Source organism: Dipodomys ordii, unplaced genomic scaffold (assembly GCF_000151885.1).
Source record: "Dipodomys ordii isolate 6190 unplaced genomic scaffold, Dord_2.0 Scaffold4, whole genome shotgun sequence".
Taxonomy (NCBI): Eukaryota; Metazoa; Chordata; class Mammalia; order Rodentia; family Heteromyidae; genus Dipodomys; species Dipodomys ordii.
The window spans coordinates 34,176,533-34,193,856 of record NW_012267220.1 but is presented as its reverse complement, the minus strand read 5'-3'; the positions used below and the strand labels follow the sequence as shown (position 1 = coordinate 34,193,856).

The following is a 17,324-nucleotide window of genomic DNA, read 5'->3' as shown; positions in this document are numbered from 1 at the left end:
GGTAGAGCGCTAGCCTTGAGCTGAAGAGCTGAGGGACAGCGCCCAAGCCCAGAGTTCAGGCCCCACGAACGGACACACACACACACACACACAAAAAAAGATTTTGTTTCTCATAGGTGTTTAAAATTTGATTCAAAATGTCTGGCTCCTAGGTTTATATTTTAGGTGACACAACAAAACAAATAGATGCATATAAAACAAAATGTTTACATTCAATGGTCCATGACCTCCAAATAAATAATCTCATGCTTTCATTTAATCAAGAGAGTCCATTCGTGCTAGTATAGTTCAGTTGCTAAGAGATTGCTCTGCTGATGTGAATACACAGGAAAAAATCCAAGAGTGAGTGGACATACTTTGATTGCAGGAGAAGCTGCTATTTCCACTAGTAGAGAAACCAGGAAGAAACCTTTGCTGCAGTCCCCACCAGGAAATGCAAACAAAATGTCCATGTTCCTAAGAAAATTCAAATAGGAAAAACACTTGGCAAATCATTTATTTGTAAAGAACCCTCAAGCATTTTGTTTATACCATCTTATTTTCAATGGTATGGCTAGTCACTGTTGCTACTACATATGTGAGCATATTAAGAGTCAGTCATATTAGCCCATGGTTTAAGACCATATTCAGTAAACTTGGAAATGTATTCATGAACTTGGCAAATTCCCCCCAATAGGTCTGTTTCTATCATTTCATTAACTTCTTCACAAGCATGTATATTATCATAGACATTTACTCCACGTTGAGAGAGGAAAATTTGAGGTAGTTTTAAGAGATAGTTTTGTTGTTGTTTTAAGAAATCTATTCACATTTTTATCTTTATTTGCAACCCTGTTTTCTCAATGGTTTCTCTGCTTTACCAAGGAATTGACTTGGAAATTTATAAAACTGTTTGGACCCCATTATTCTTTTGCATTGAAGTTCTGGCGTGGATGCTAATATTGCCTCAAAACCTATAAAACTGTGGGGTTTGTACATAGTTAGATTTGGAGTTCCGAAGCCCCAAATCTTCCACTCCTGTTTTGTCTTTGTTGTGTGGCCCTAGCTAAGGTCAGTCACGTGACACTGCCTGCATGCTCTTTCTCTTGTCTCTAACTCAGGACTGATGGCACCAACCTGATGCTGAAAAATCTCAAAGAATTTTTAATTCCTGATCATAGACAAAAAGGCCCTATACAATCATTTTTATAAATCGTTTCTTCATGCTTGTCTCCTTCTATTATCATCATTTGTCATTTTCAGTGGCACTAACTCAACTTCAGCACTGATGATGCACCAAAACTTTTGTTACTCCAAAGCTATCACAATTGTTGTTTCCTCTCCTGTAAACAGCCCCAGCATTTTTCATCTTCTAACTAATTCCTTCTCTGGCGGCTCAACTCCGATAAATTGCTCAGGGATTCTTGCCTTTAACTTCTTATTTGATTAGAGTCCCTAGCACTTTACTCTTCTTCTTAATCTTCATGTATTCCTTTCCTCTTTTTTATTCTACTGTCACCTGGCCAGGATTACACCTGCCATACTTAGTTTTTCTAGCAGCTATATTGTTGCCTAGTTCTGGCACAGAGGTCCTAGATCATATATACAAAATGTTTTGTATGTACGTGTATTGATTATATACTTAGCATGTAAATTACATACATAACATGCAAATCTCGCTTGTATATAACTCAAATAGATGCAAGACAGGCATACCAATTGTTATTAAGACATTTGCTAGTCCTAAATTAAGGGCTGGGATTATTTTTCCTTCAAATAATTACCTAAATTAGTTTTTATGTGAATTCTAACATTTAAAAATGCAATGTATATTCACTGTGAATATCAAAAAAATCTTAGAATAAAAAAAGAAGCACATACTTACTCATAAGTCATGGGCCTTATGAAAGCATCCAGGAAGTGGTGAGCAATTGGAAGAAAGAAAGAAAACCAATTTTCAGATTAGTTTGAATTATTGTTATTAGACTAAATACTACTTACTATGAGCTACCAGCAATAAAATGTAGGTAACGCAGAAAAAAATGCTTTCAAATATTTCTGTTTGCTTTGGAATACTATGCAAAGAATATACATATTCCAGACTCTTGTTGCTATTAAGACACTTTCTTTGTCAAATCCTTTCGCTTTTTGGTGCTACTGTGAAGAACACCCCTTATAGGTACACCTTGGGGCTACTGGGCACTGTAAGTCTCTCTCTCATACCTATGCTGCAGCAGGTCCCATCCCTACAATAATTTTGGGCAGGTAGCTCTGAAAGCTAAATGTTGCTGCCTATCCTGCTGAAGATGTACTCACTTCAGTGGAACTGGTCACTTAAATACCAACTTTGTGAAAGTTCACAAAACATGCTAGTCAAATGAAGTCAAACACAAGAATGTCTGCTCTCTGGCTTTATTAATATGAAATTGAATAACAAAATCAACTAGCTGGGCATCATAGCACATTCTTGTAATGCTAAAACTCAGGAGCCCAAGGCAGTAAGATCACAAGGTTCAGACCAGCCTGCAATGCATAGCAAGTTGGAGATTAGCCTGGTCTATATGGTGAAACCATGTCTAAAAACAATATCTATTTTTTATATAAAATCAGCTAATTTTGTTAAGTCAAAGTAGGGTATATTTGCATAGAGAAGGGAATTGGTTAGAAAAGATAAATGAATATATATATATATATATATATATATATATATATATATATCTTGCTAGGGTGGTTCTTTCATATGGTATATATGTAATCCTCAAAAGCACACTGAATACACAGGATCTTTGTTTATCCTGTATGCTGACTATATGACTGTCTCACTCATGTACAAGGTATCTGTAAATACAGATATAAGAGTTCAAAAACAATTTCCAACCCCACACAAAGCTGTGCTGCCAAAACTTAAGTTAATATAAAAACTAGATTTATTTATTTGTTTGTTTGTTTATTTTGCTAAATCTCAGAGTGTGAGCTCAGGGCCTCATTCTCAACTTGCTTTCTGGGCTGGCACTCTACCATTTGGGCCATGCTTTCTTGGTCTTCTTGTTATTTAATTCGAGGTAGAGTCTTTTCTTCGAAGGCTGGTTTGAACAGTAATCCACTAGATCCCAGATTCCTTAGTAGCTAAGATTACAGACATGAGCCACAAATGCATGATAAGAAATGTACTTATTATCTTGCCCATGAAATTGTAACCCCTCTGTACAGTAGTTTCACAATAAAAAATAAATAAAAATTTAAAAAAAGAACCCAATTTGCAACTAGCTTTCGATGATATACATCCCAACTCCTGTTCTAGTAACACTGAACTTACCCTCTGGGATCCTTTTTCTTCCAGTTTGCCAGCACACAGTCAGCATAAACTAGAATGGGTGGCAGCCCCAGACTCTCAGAGAGTTTGCAGTATGGAACAGCAATGTTTCTTGGCAGGACCTATGGAGTATGGTGCTCACTTTGAATCATCTTACCTTGTCTTCCCTCTCCTGCTCACATTCATAGTTAATATGATGGTGCTTGGACTCCAAACACATTCTACTTTCCATTACTAACCCTGGAAATTTTCAAATGCTTATGTTTTGGATTTAGATTGATATAGCCACAATTTGTCCCAAGAGAGAATATAAAACCCTGTTCTTTTTTTTTTTTGGGTCCGGTTGTGGAGCCTGAACTCTGGGCCTGGGCGCTGTCCCTCAGCTCTTCAGCTCAAGGCTAGGCTCTACCACTTGAGCCACAGCGCCACTGCTGGCTTTTTCTGCTTATTGTGGTGCTGAGGAATGGAACCCAGGGCCTCAGACATGCAAGGCAAGCACTCTACCACTGAGCCACTTCCCCAGCTCAACCCTGTTCTTTTCACTTTCTAATGACCTTGTAAGCTATTTTCCCTCCTTCATCCATTCAGCCTGGGAATATTTGTAGGGAACTTCCTCCATTGAAGTCACCACATTATCCACTGACAAATAAAAAAGATAAAATTTGGTTGTCTCAAAGATGTCTATAGATTTGGGGGTTTTGTATTTAAGACCTGTATTGCCCAACACTGGTTGCTCACACCTGTAATCCTAGCTACTCAAGAAGTTGAGATTAGAGGAAGCCAGTTGAAGCCATGCTAGACAGGAAAGTTCATGAGACTCTTATCTCAAACACCAAAAAGCTGAAAGTAGAGCTGTGGCTCAAATGGTATAGCACCATTGTTGAGTGAAAAAGCTAAGGGAGAGATCTTGGACCCTTAGCAGCACAAAAGAAAAAAAATGTAAGATTTCACTGGAAGTATAAACAAATCCATATCCTTGAAGCTCAGTGAAGATGATGATGATGTGTATATGCATACGGGGAAACTTCCCTGACAACCACACTGATGCTTGAGCTCAAAGACATGCCTATGTCTGGAAGAGGGAGACATTTTTCCCTCATTGGGGATTTCAGTGTGGAAATGCATGTTGTGCAATGGCATTCTTAGCTTTCTCAGCTCTTGTGCTCATTCACCTTTACACAGAGAAGATATGGAGATCTCCCAACTATTGGGTTTGGAACTGAAATCACAGCTAAGCCCTTTCTTCTTTATAATGCTTCTATTTCTAGCAAAATTCTGTCATCAGCCATTTAGTAAAAGCAATGTGTCCCTGCTAGGCAGTCCTATAGCTGTCTTCTACTCCCTTTAACTGGATAATGTAGTGGTTAATCTTGATTGTCAACTTCATAGGACTTGGCAGCACGTAGGAGGTTAGTAAACTCACTCCTGGCTATGTCTGTGAGGTGTTTCCAGAGAGGATTAGCTAAGAGGGAAAGAGTCTCTCTGAGTATCAGCAGCACCAACCCTTTGACTGTTAGAAGAAAAGGGGAGGGACAAAGCCTTCTAGTGCAGGCCTTCTCTCACCTTCCTGGCTGTAATAAGGTTGAAAATGTCCTCCACCATCTTTGCCTGCTGCCATGATGTTCTGCCTAAGCATGTGAAACTAGATGTTCGTGGATTGAAGCCTTTGAAACCATGAGCCAGATAAGTCCTTCCTTTCTTATGTGGTTTCCCTCAGATGTCTTGTCACAGAGATGAGAAAGATAACTGATGCAGTAGGAAAAGAGTCTGATTCACAGCTCTTCCAGCCTGTTAGTTTCATACTATGAAAGAGCATGTTCTCCAACAAACAGCTCCATGGGTTACACAGCTAACATTTTATTCTCCATGTGTTCGACTTCACCAATTAACCATCACTTGACTTTGACCTCATTGGGCCCTTGTAGTGGTTAGTGTAATCACACACCATCACCAGGAGCCTGTAGCTGAAATACATCTAAGCAAGGGAAGAAGAGGGAGGTGATGGCTAATTTCAGTGGTAGGTGGTGGAGATGCAGTTTCACACCATTGAGTAATTCTGACTTGGAAAAAGGACAGGAAATGTTCTAATACATCTTTGTTCTAGGCATTCCTGCTATGAAACACAATGGCTAATTTGTTGTCCTTTCTCAAACAAAATGTGCCTGGTATAAATTCCTCCCTTTAAATTCCTCTTGTATTTTTCATTGCCACCTCCTACAGAATGACGTAGTATACAAAAACACAATCAATTAAAAAAAAAACAAATTTCATCCTTTCTTTCACAATTGTGGCATCTAGTCTGACAAATCTATTATTTTTAGCAATGCTGTGTATAGTCTAGCCTCCATGACAAGTGCTACTGTTTTCCCTCTTTTCTGGTCCACATTGCCTCTACATTTTGTGATAACACTCACTACCATTGAAGTCCCCAGAAACACGGCTCAGAGAGCCTCCAGTTTCGATATCTACCACCCCTGACCCCCTGTATATGCACAATTTGGTAAAACACATTTCTAGCAAGTCTAGTGAGATAGTGCAGTTAAGTAACATTTAAGCTAGATTGTAACAGTAGAACAAATGTGGCAGTTTGGTGATTACAAATAGTCTATAAAGAAATGAAAGGTAATGAATACATTCATATTATAAGACAGGAGTTTTTCCTCTTAAGTTTCTTCCTCTTTTCTCTATAACTTATCTTACTGGTGGATTATGTTGTATTTGTCTTTAAGCAGGGTGTGAAAAGATAAGCAACTACGAAAAGCAGGCAAATTGCCTTTCTCCAAAAGGAAGATTTTATTAAATGGTAGAAGGTGCTGCTATAATGTTCTTTATTCCTTCTTGATTTGAAACTGCTTTGGTTTCATGTGAATATGGTTGCCAGTAAGATGTAGAAAGCCAATAAATTTTATCATGTCATATGTGTACTAAAAATGTTCATTTTTTTGTTTATCTGAGGGTCAAATTGCCTGTATTTGCACTGGCAGAATCAATATGAGTAAGACAGGACTTCCATTGTAATGCTGGATAGATAATGAGCAGATGTTGGCAACTATATATTTTATTTTAATTCTTCTGCCTCTCATTTTCTCTCTCTTTCTTCCTTATCTTCATTTGTCCTGCACTAAACCCTTAGAAGAGTCACTGGGAACATCTTTTGTTTAGATTTACAGTTAAATTGCTATTAAGGCTGATTTGTAATGGTTATGTTCTCATAACTACTACTTTTATAGAAAATAAGAGCATGACTAATATGTATATTCATATAAACATATGTTTTGAAATTAATTATTTAATTCTGTAAAACGTGAAGCCATCTATTCCTCTGTGTTGATAGATGCAAATGCTTGAGTATTAACTAAAAGAGCTATTCAAAGGTATCACTGTAGAAATATTATGACACAAAATATTTATCAGTAGAAGAGACAATAATTAAACTAAAGTTCAGAAATTTAGTGAAAAAGGATACAGCTATTTCAAATGACTAGGATGATTGCCTAGTAACAACAAAAAATTTCATGATAGGTTTAAGTTAAAGTCACAGGATAGGAATAATCCAAGTAGAAGACTAAAATAAAATAACGATAGCAGTGGCATGCTAAGTCAGTAAATGCTTGTATTCTTTCCCTGTCTATTCTTTTGCTCAAGCTTTAAGATTGAAGTTACAGTACTTAAAATGTTTAAGTCTTTCTTCACAGTGCTGAAGATAAATCCAGGGCCTTCTACATGCTAAGCAAGAACTCTGCCACTGAGCTATACTAGCCCCAAATAAATTGTTTATGTTACATCTATACTGAATATCATTCTAACAGAAATGAGAACCCACTGTGAGACATGAACAACATCAAGAAATGTTCAAACCTTTTTGATATCTCCATCCCCTTTACCCCACACATATCCCATGGTGATGCAACCAAGAACCAGATGTGCCAGGCGCTGCAACTTGTGTCCTTGTAGACCATCCACACTGAGCATTGGTAGCTAAGAACAAATGAAGCAAGATTTCATGGAAATCAGTTTGGGTGGTGCTTCAGGTTTCAAAAGCAAAGATAAAAAAAAGTTAAGAAATTTAACAGGAAGACAAAATAATTATAGCAAACCTTCTCAACCTCTGCTCGAAGGTGACCATTCGCAATTAGTGTGGGAAGATTTTTACCAATGAATATCCAGGCATTATACTCATCGGGTAGCTCTTCCTTGAAAAAAAAACATACACAGAGCTTTGATTTGATTACGGTCAAAAGTATTTTACTGTAAAATAGGAAATTACTATAAAATAGGATTGGCTTTCCACTGACAGCTCTCCTTGCCTTTAGCTCCATTTTATGCAACATTGGCTGTACAACACCCGTCTCCACCCACCAGCCATGCTTTGCCGCCTCAGATTGTCTCTGCTTCATCTCCTCTCTCTTCAAGCATGGAATTATACCTATTTCAAATGTCTACTCAAAGTTTCACAAAACCTTGCTTACTACTCCAGCTAATACCAGTCCCCTCCATGATAAGCCCCACTCTTAGATGATTTGTTATCTGCTACTCTTTCTTAGCTAAATTTTCAGTTCTTTAAGTAGAAAAAAACAAGAATGTATAAAATATCACTGTAAGAGGCAGGTTAAAAGGTGCTTTTAAGGGGTATTTGAACTAAAAGCCCCCCAACTTTGCATCCATGCCCTTTGATCTGATCTACTCTCTGTTCAAGTCCCTTTGCACTTACCTTGGATTCTAGGAAAAAGAGGGTCCGCTGATAAGTATCTTGTGAAGAAAGGAAACTGACCAAAAGGAAACTGCCAAAAACTCAGGAGATCACCTGCCAGGTAACTTGTCCCAATAGTAAAGTGATAGCAATTTGCTAAAACTCCTCTAACAACAAAGACGGAGGTAATTGTCAAGTTCCAAATCATACCTGTGATTTATTACTTTTACTATGCACACTGTCCTCATCTCTTACCCCCAATTCTCCCTATTTAAGTTGAAGTTAATGCCTGTACCTCAGAAGATGGCAGACTTACTGAAGTAGGTGACTGCCATGTAATGAATCTTCTTTCTCAACCTTTCACCATGTCTCTTTATTTGGCATGTGGGGGTGAGTAGCTACACCCAACCTGAGACTCCTGCGCCTAGGGTCTAAAAAAACTGGTTTATCACTAGTGGATTAGTCATTCTACTCAATAATGTCATATATGATACTACTTATTTAATTCTTGTAATGTCCTCAAAAGTTGTTTCTTTGCGATAAATAAAAACACCTGGCTCAGTTTATATAATGTTCTATAGAGAGAGTTTATCCTGCCTTATGCCTCTCCCATTATAATCTACTTGAGGGTGTGTCCCTGAAGTTGTAAAAATGACAGTGCAAATGGAAGGTTTAACAAATCAATATGGATGAGGCTTCAAGCTTCAAAATAAAGTTGGTATCATACATAAACTGTAAAGCAAGGCGACACAAAGTTCAAATATGAACGTATTTGAAGATCTCAAGGTCTATATCCAGTCTTAATCAGTGAAGGCAGACTTCCAGCCAGGTTGTCACCAGGCAGTCACCTTTTTTCCTCCCTGATCTCACACACCTCTGTTCTGGTACTCTTCCTAGAAATACTTTCTACTGTTTTGTGCTTCACTGTGTAGCAGACTCAATTTTTTAACTGGTGTTATTTTCCCTGCATTTTTGTTGTTGATCTATAGCCTAACTAGCACTTTTAACAGATATAAGATTTAATCCATAACACAAAGAGCCTCTACTCTCTACTTACTATTATATACAAATAAAGAAAAACAGAGGATCGTTCGAATTCTGCTAAGCTAGAGAAGGTATTTTGTAACTATAATAGAATCAAAGACAAACTATTTTCCTCTAGACAAGGGAATTGATAGAGTATGAGATGCACAGTACTAGGCAGGTTTTAGCTCATAATTTCTAGGAAAGATTTTTGTTAAAGAAGTAATCACTAATTTCCCCCACCCCTGCCTTTTTGTCCGTTGTGGGGCTTGAACTCTGGGCCTGGATGCTGTCCCTCAGCTCTTCAGCTCAAGGAGCTACCACTTGAGCCACAGTGCCACTTTGATCCTTTTCTGCTTATGTGGTCCTGAGGAATAGAACCCAGGGCTTTATGCATGCAAGGCAAGCATTATACCAATGAGCCACCTTCCCAGCCCCTCATGTTTTAAGCTATTTATGACTAACTCCCTCAGTATCTCAGGGTGCCAAACTATTTTTCTCCCTGTGGTTGCTACTTCCTTTTTACTGCTTAGAATTTCTTTATAAATAATCAAGGGAAATTTTAACTTTTTGTTTAACATTTTTTTTTTTGCTTAACTCTTGTCTCTGCAATTACCACAGTTGTGGGATTTTTTTTAAAGACTTGCTTTTGTATGCTTTATTCTGAAAAAGTTCCCTGTACTGGTGAAAAGAAAATGCCTTCTGGAGTCTCTGTCCAAAACATTCTATGACTGTCTGAGGTATTATTATTATTGCACTGTTTGTGGTTCTTTCTTTTTTCTTTTGTTCTTCTTTCTTTTTTTCTTTCTTTTTTTTCCTTTGATTTATTCCCTTTTGTTGCTGTTTTTGATTTCTGTACCCTTTGTCTTGTATGAAAGTTTATCTGATTTGGGGAAGGGAAGGAGAAGCACAAAAACAGTGGGACAAAGGGTAAACCAAATCCGCAGTCATACTCTGGTTTCTCTTCAGATCGTATAAATCTTTCATCTTTTTACCAAGTCAGCAGTGATACTCACTAGACATCATGTTGGAAATGAACTATACAACTTTGTAGGGAGGAGAGATGGGAGGGGAAAAACTGGGAGCGAATAGGGAGGGAGTGACACTGTTCAGAAGGAAATGTACTCATTACCTGACTCATTCAACTCTAACCCCTCTGTGCATCACCTTTACAATTAAAAAAATTAAGAAAAGAATAAGAAAAAAATGAAAAAAACAGGATAGTTTAACTGACTTTTTATATAGAGGATCTGCCCATTGATAAAAGTAGGGTGAATTCCCCTGCTAATCAATATTCCTACACTAGAATATTGTCATCTCTCTTTCCCTTTATACCTAAGGCTGTGTTTTTTTATAACGTTGTTTTGGCACTTGTTATATCTTCTAATTAATGATCCCTTGATGATTATGTACTAACCTTTTTGCCTCTACTTACATTTTATCTTAAGCTGTATAGTTGCTCATTTGCTTAGGGTTTCTACTTACACAAAGTATCATTTTCCATTCTGTCGTTTTGGGTTTGTACAGCCGTATGGCTGCGTTGCCCGGGCTGGCCTCTGCTCTGCCTTTCCTAGTGTCATTTACTTGGAGGTTGCCTTACTTTTCCATATTCTTGAGACCTTAAGTTGCTTCACTTTCCTAGGATGATTTGCGCACTAGATGCTTTCTTCTGAGTTTGAAGGAGTGGTCCTGTAAGTGATGCCGGCTTTGGGTCCACTTGGGTGTCATGGTGCAGACCGCTGCCCCTCACCCCCAGCATCCTTCCCTTGTTCAGATGTTTGGGTAGAGGATCCAGGGGTGGTAGGTGGAGAGCCCTTCTGTCTCCAGGACCCACTCTGAGGAAGTGGGACACCATGAAGGGGTGCAGGAGAATGAGGTGGCACCACGGCAAGAGTGGCCTCCCTCTATATGGAAGCTGTGAGAAAGGACAGGCACCCAGGGGCAGCTGGGAAAGCTGGACCAGGGGTGTGCCGGCCCAGGGCGTGGCTTGCGTTGCCCAGCGACGGCCGGGGGCGGGGACGACAGTAGCCCCGCCCACAACGCCCAGCCTTCTGCATTGGCTTCAGCCTCTGGGCTTAATGGGAGCAGCAGCGCAGGCACAGGCGTGGATTCTGCAGCCAGACTTGGTGTCCACCCCAGAAAGCCCCTGTAACTGGGCTCCAAGCCTTTGCCTCCTGTCTCAGGCGTCCACAAGATGGCACTGTGGAATCCCATGTCACCTTCCCCTGCAAGAGTTCCTCACCCAGAGGTGGGGTCGCTGTGTTCAGAAAGAGTTGTTCCTGTCCCTGTGCCACTGACTCAAGAATTGTGTGTCTTATCCGGCTGCAGCCTCTCTCCTGCCTGGTCCTTGTGGAGCTCACCTTAAATTAATTTATTCTGATTCTTTGTGCAGGAAGCAAAGAGGGCTGCGCACAAAGACATGGGTATATTGTTCTCTCTCCTCTGGAAGAGTTTGATAATTAGAATGTTGGTGATATATCAACATTTATCTGCATTCTTTGGAATCAATTTAGGGACATGTAGTTTTCAAGACAAGCATTTTTCCCATATACCTTGCACTTTAAAGTTAAAACATGCAAAAAGAAGGAGGAGGAGGGGGAGGAAGAGTGGAGGGAAAGGAGGAACAGGAGAAGGAAGGAAGGAAGGAAGGAAGGAAGGAAGGAAGGAAGGAAGGAAGGAAGGAAGGAAGGAAAGAAAGGGAAGGGAAAGGAAGGGAAGGGAAGGGAAGGGAAGGGAAAGGAAGAGAAGGGAATGGAAGAGAAGGGAAGAAGAGGAGTAGTTGAGCTTAGATTCTCAGTTGAATCTTATACTCAGTAAGCAGCAAGCATTATAAACACAACACAAAGATGATCTGATGTACCACCTCATAAAACCAGCCAATTAGTAATATATTTTGTACATATTGGTGATAAGTCAACAGCTAACAAAGTTCTTGTGGCTCATGGTCTATTGATACTGTCTACCTTTTCAAAATTCTTTTTGAGAATTTTGGCCATAAGACAGCCAACTTCTCATCTCTACAATATTATTCTTTTGCAAAAAATCAAGGACTTCCATAGTTTCCTTGTTCCAATACTCTAAGGTCCATGTTGGGGTTGGTAAGAAGTACATGGCTGAATTTCTAGGAAAAAAATGTTCTAAAAACAGTGAGACACACTTGTTGAAACTCTGTCTGTGATCTTGCTCCTACTATATCCAACGATTTAGTAGAAGTTGCCTGGCAGAACTTTACATGTTTCAGTGAGTAATAAGAATAAAATAGATTTGCCCATATTTCCCAACTGTCTCTTACCAGTGGATGTTCCAGAGCAAAGCCTATATCTTCTTTGATGTGGTATTTCTCAAGGCTTTCCAAAGTGCCTTCTTTTGGAGGAGACTGCTTGCCTGCCATTGTGGAAGTCACCTCTACTGACCCTCCTACTGAGTCTCAGCCTCCAGAGCATCTATTTATTATGGTCACCAGTAATCACGTCAGCAGGGAGAGATGACTTCCACTTTGAGACAGTTTCATTTTCTACTTTCCTTATTTGTCATATAATTAACAATCAAACCTCTATTTATCATTCTATTTATCATATAAAGAAACTGAAAGTTCATATTCTGTATCAGATGTTTTTTATCTTGGAGCATTCTTTGCTTAATGCTATCGCTATCTGGGAATCAAGACATATCTGATTAAAATGATTAGAATATGGATACAGGTAGACACTGTGGACACTATCATGCCTTTGATTTAAAGTAAGAACATTACTATGGATATCATCCTAAATTATCATTTAATTAGATCCCTGGCTTTCACTGAAAACACCAGAGGTCTTTGGCATCAGTATAGGCAATGCCGACATTCAACTAACACTCAGGGTCTCAGAAGAAGGGAACACATTGAGCTTTGGAAAGATCTATCTCCTAACTCCCCATTTTTCTTTCCTAGGTTCTCTTTTGTATTCAGAATACGAAGTATCATATCTTCATGTTCCTTGTTAGTCACATTTAGGAAGCTTGCCTGGTATCTCTACTATCTGCCAGCCAAAGAGGCCACAGTCCTGTGCATTTGGAGACTTGTTGAATATGTTAAAAGCTGAAGCTATGATAAGATAACTTAAAATCATTTGTTGTTGTGGTTGCAAAATACAAAAAGGCTCCATTTGACAATTTTTTTTTATAGTTCAGGCAAGTGTATGTTCACAGAGAGGTTCACTAAAACTGAAGCAAAAGCAGAAGCATATCATTCCTTTTGATGATCAAAAGGAAAGATAAGAGAAAGTGATTAATTTTCAGTACAGGAAAAGACAATGCTGCTTACCACCTGGATTATCAGCTTTGAAATAAACTAGTAAACCATGCGTTCGGTACACCCTGTAGCTCCCACATTACTGGGAACTGATGCTTTTACAAGAATATGTTCTCTTTATAAAACAAAGGAGGAGGGGAGTGGGGAGGGAGGGTAAGGGAAATTGAAACCAAAATAAAGAACAGAGGGAACACAAGGGTGAAGCTCTTTAACAGCTGACTCATAATGCATATGGAACCAGGCCCAAGGGTGTGAGTGATGAATTCCTACCATATTTGGAAGATAGAAACACTCATAAAATCGTAATGACTAGAAAATATGTGATGTTGCTATTATTTTTTACTCTTTGCACCTTAATCTATCTTTCTAGCTGCTGCTGCTGCTACTCCTCCTAATCCTCTTTTCCTCCTTCAAGAGCACTATAGACCCAGGCACCAGTGGCTCATGCCTATAATCCTAGCTATTCCAGAGGCTGAAATTTGAGGATCATGGTTCAAAGCCAGCCCAGCTGAAAAGTCCCAATGAGACTCCAATAAACTACTAAAAAATTCCACAAGTGAAGCTGAGGCTCAAGTAGTAGAGCATTAACCTTGAGCACAAGAGCCTCAGGGACAGCACCTAGGCCCTGAGTTCAAGCCCTAGGATGGGCAAAATTAAAGAAAGGGAGAAAGAGAAAGAGAGAGAGAGAGAGAGAGAGAAAGAGAGAGAGAGAGAGAGGGAGAGGGAAGGAGGAAGGGAGGGAGGGAGGGAGGAAGAAAGGAAGGAAGGAAGGAAGGAAGCAAGCAAGCAAGCAAGCAAGCAAGCAAGCAAGCACTATGGAAGCACCGTGGCTTAAACTCAGTCTAGGCATGACTCCAGCCCCCTTTTTAGATAGGTCTTGTTTTTGCCCAGTCAGGGACTGTGATCTTCTTAATTGCTATTTCTACTGTGGCTAGAATGACAAGTGAATACTACCACCCTTTTCTGTTGAGATGTGGGCTTGTGAACTTCTCTGTCCTCAGTGGTCTGGAATACAAGTTTTCATATCTCAGCCTCCCAACTAGCTACAATTACGGGAATGACTAACTGTTGCCTGGCTGAAATTTCCACCAGTTTAAATATCAAATGAAGTTTCAGATGATTCCAACTTGGAAAAAAAACTGTCAGAATTTGCTTTTCAAGTGGCAATTTTTAAAATTATTTTGAACTCTGCTTATGCAGTTATCTCACTCAATCTGCTCTACCTTTAGCTGTTCTGCTTCCTGTCTATCTCTACCCTTTCCCTGTCCTTCAAGTTGCTTCTTTCATACTTCTGAATCTTTATTCTCAAACAGTCTTGCCTTCTTTCATCTTGATTTTTCTTCATTGAAAACCTCCTTTCCCATGGTGGCAGAAGGACATTTTCATTTTATGCTCTCCTGTGGATTCTCATCCTCCTCTTTAACTCTCTACTTGTACTCAGGCTAACAAGCTAGAGAGTCTCAAAAGTCAGAACTCATCCTTTCCTCTGTGGCCTTGAGATTGAAGCTTGGTATGAATCTGCTTCTTTTGATACTCTCACTTACTTTGATAGCCTGGATGTTCTTTGCTATACAATAATTATATTTCTTGACTAAGCTCCTGGCTATAAAGATGGTATTATCCTCATTGACACCTGAAATATTCTGAGTAAGTTCTGCAGAAGAAATTTACCCATGACCATGCCAAATGCAAACATATTCCCTCTCACTGTGTCATCCTCAGTAACACATACAACTTTTCCTTTATCACTGTTCTACACTAATTTATGATAGACAATAGCTATACTTTTAAAAGAAATAACTTCTTAGTTTAAAAAATAAAATGAACTAGAACATTCAACAAGAACAAAAGAAATCATTGAAACATCAACAGTCACTGGTGGTCAGCATTAACACAGGATTAGTTTTTACGCTATTTATTTTTGTTCAAGTTAATAATAGTTTTTTCTGTGCATTTATGTGTGTCAAGGATTTTCTAAAAACTTTGCTGTAGTGACCAATTTAGCTCTCAAAATCGCCTCCTTAGGAACATTGCATGATATTCCTGAAAGGAAATTAGAATGGTTCATAATTTCCAATGCATTTAATTGCCTAAACAAAACATGATGAAATTCCCTGTTAGGGAAGAAAATATTTTAAACCTCAAAGTATTTATACCATCTTAATAGATGTATGATATCTATTAAAAGAATAAGTCTACATATGGTACAACATTATGGAAAATAGTAAGCTGTAGAAAGATTTTTTTAAACAGGAGATTATAGCTACCAAGAAACAGACTTTGAAATCCATTATTTAATATATTCAAAAAATGTAAAAAATGAAATAGATTATAAACTGTTGTAAATGTAAATAATAATCAAATTAATATTCCAAAATTTGCATAATGGAGAATTCATGGACTTTCAGATGTTGCAAGGGAAAATATAGAAAAAATCTTAAAGAGAATATAAACTACAATGATTATGGTGAAAAAGAAAGAGAAAGAATAGAGATTAAAGGTATTGGAGGAAATACAATCTGGATTCAATCATACTTTAAACAAGAGTGGAGGGCATACTGGACCTCAAGCCTTTATGGGCTTTATGGCCTTTTATAGGCCCTTGAAATCATTTGATCATGTGATCATGTGATCCTAGCAACAATCCGAATAATAGACTACCATAATATAAAGTTCACAAGGAAACAGCCCCTGAAAGAAAAAAGATTCTCAGAGTGGTAAGGAAGAGGACAGGCAGTATTTTACTAGAAGCTGAAGATTTTTTAAACATGATAAAAAGACACCGAGTCCCAACTAGACAAAACAATCAAATGAAGTTAAGCAGAATAAAAACCAGAGCCTATCTCATCACAGTCAATATTGCTCAATTTTTCATATGTTGAAATTTTCTAGAAGAATGCAAAGACTTTTCAAAGATCGCTGATATGACTAATGGTTGAATTATCAAAGAAAAAGCTGAACACTGAGGCAATGGTATGAAAAACTGTGAATGCTGAGGAGAAAATGCAAGTCAAGTTAAGAAAAAATAAAATACCATTTAAGAATGTTAATCTTCATTACAACCCAACTCTTGGGCATCAACTATACTCCCAGACATCTGCCCATAACATCACAAGCCAGGATACCTTAAAGATACTTGTACATCCATGTTCACTGCTGTGAACACAATAGCCAAGTTATAGAAACAGCCCAGATGCCCTACAATACCTGAGTGGATCCAAAAAATGTAGCACCTATACATAGTGGAATTTTACACAGCCATTAGAAAGAATAATATTATGTCATTTACAGGGAAATGAATGGACTAGAACAAATCATATTAAGTGAGATGAGCCAAGCCCTGAGAGACCAACTGTTTTCTGTCATATGTGGCATATGGAACATATGGGACATGTTAAACTATGCAGGACTTTAGGCACTCATGTACAATGAGACCAAAGTAGGATTTTCTTAGGGTAGGAACACAATAGCTCAATACCTCTTTGGCTCTGATCATATAAAATGATATTTATTGAAATGAATTCTAGAAAATGGAAACAAGAGGCTTCATTTTTCTTTTTGTCTTGTTCACTTATCTGTCTTTGAGAGGATAAAGAGAGGCCATAGAAATGGAGGAACAAAGGATGAACAAATGCAGCAGTGATACTCACTATATACTACATAGAATATGAGCCATACACATTGTGGGCGGGAACAGGAGGAGATAACTGGGAGAAAGTGACGGAATGAGTGACATTGTCTAAAAAGAAATGTATTCATATGTATGTATATATATATATATGTGTGTGTGTGTGTGTATATACACATAAATATACACGTGTATGTATATAATATAATATATATTGACTTCTCCCAAGGGCTCTTATTTTTCCAGACATGGACATGCTCTCCTGCTTTGCTTAGGGATAAGAGATGGCTGAGTAACACTTGAGAAGCTAATTAGGCTGCTGTATTTCTGTCTAACCTTAGGTACAATCCATTCCAAGGTGATTACCTCATATCTTTTAAAATGCTACTAAATAACCATT

General features: G+C 38.4%; 1 protein-coding gene across 1 annotated transcript in view; it reads right to left on the bottom strand.

Moving 5' to 3' along the window:
• Ido2 (indoleamine 2,3-dioxygenase 2) overlaps window positions 1-12,425 on the bottom strand; it is an 86,617-nt gene extending 74,192 nt beyond the window's left edge. Inside the window, exons 1-6 of the mRNA XM_013024381.1 lie at window positions 12,298-12,425; window positions 7,390-7,485; window positions 7,151-7,270; window positions 3,296-3,414; window positions 1,865-1,879; window positions 357-456 (exon numbers count right to left, since the gene is read on the bottom strand). Coding sequence (XP_012879835.1) covers window positions 357-456; window positions 1,865-1,879; window positions 3,296-3,414; window positions 7,151-7,270; window positions 7,390-7,485; window positions 12,298-12,396 — 549 coding nt within the window. The 5' untranslated portion in view covers window positions 12,397-12,425. The remainder of the gene's footprint in view (window positions 1-356; window positions 457-1,864; window positions 1,880-3,295; window positions 3,415-7,150; window positions 7,271-7,389; window positions 7,486-12,297) is intronic.
• Between the last annotated feature and the right edge of the window lie 4,899 nt (window positions 12,426-17,324).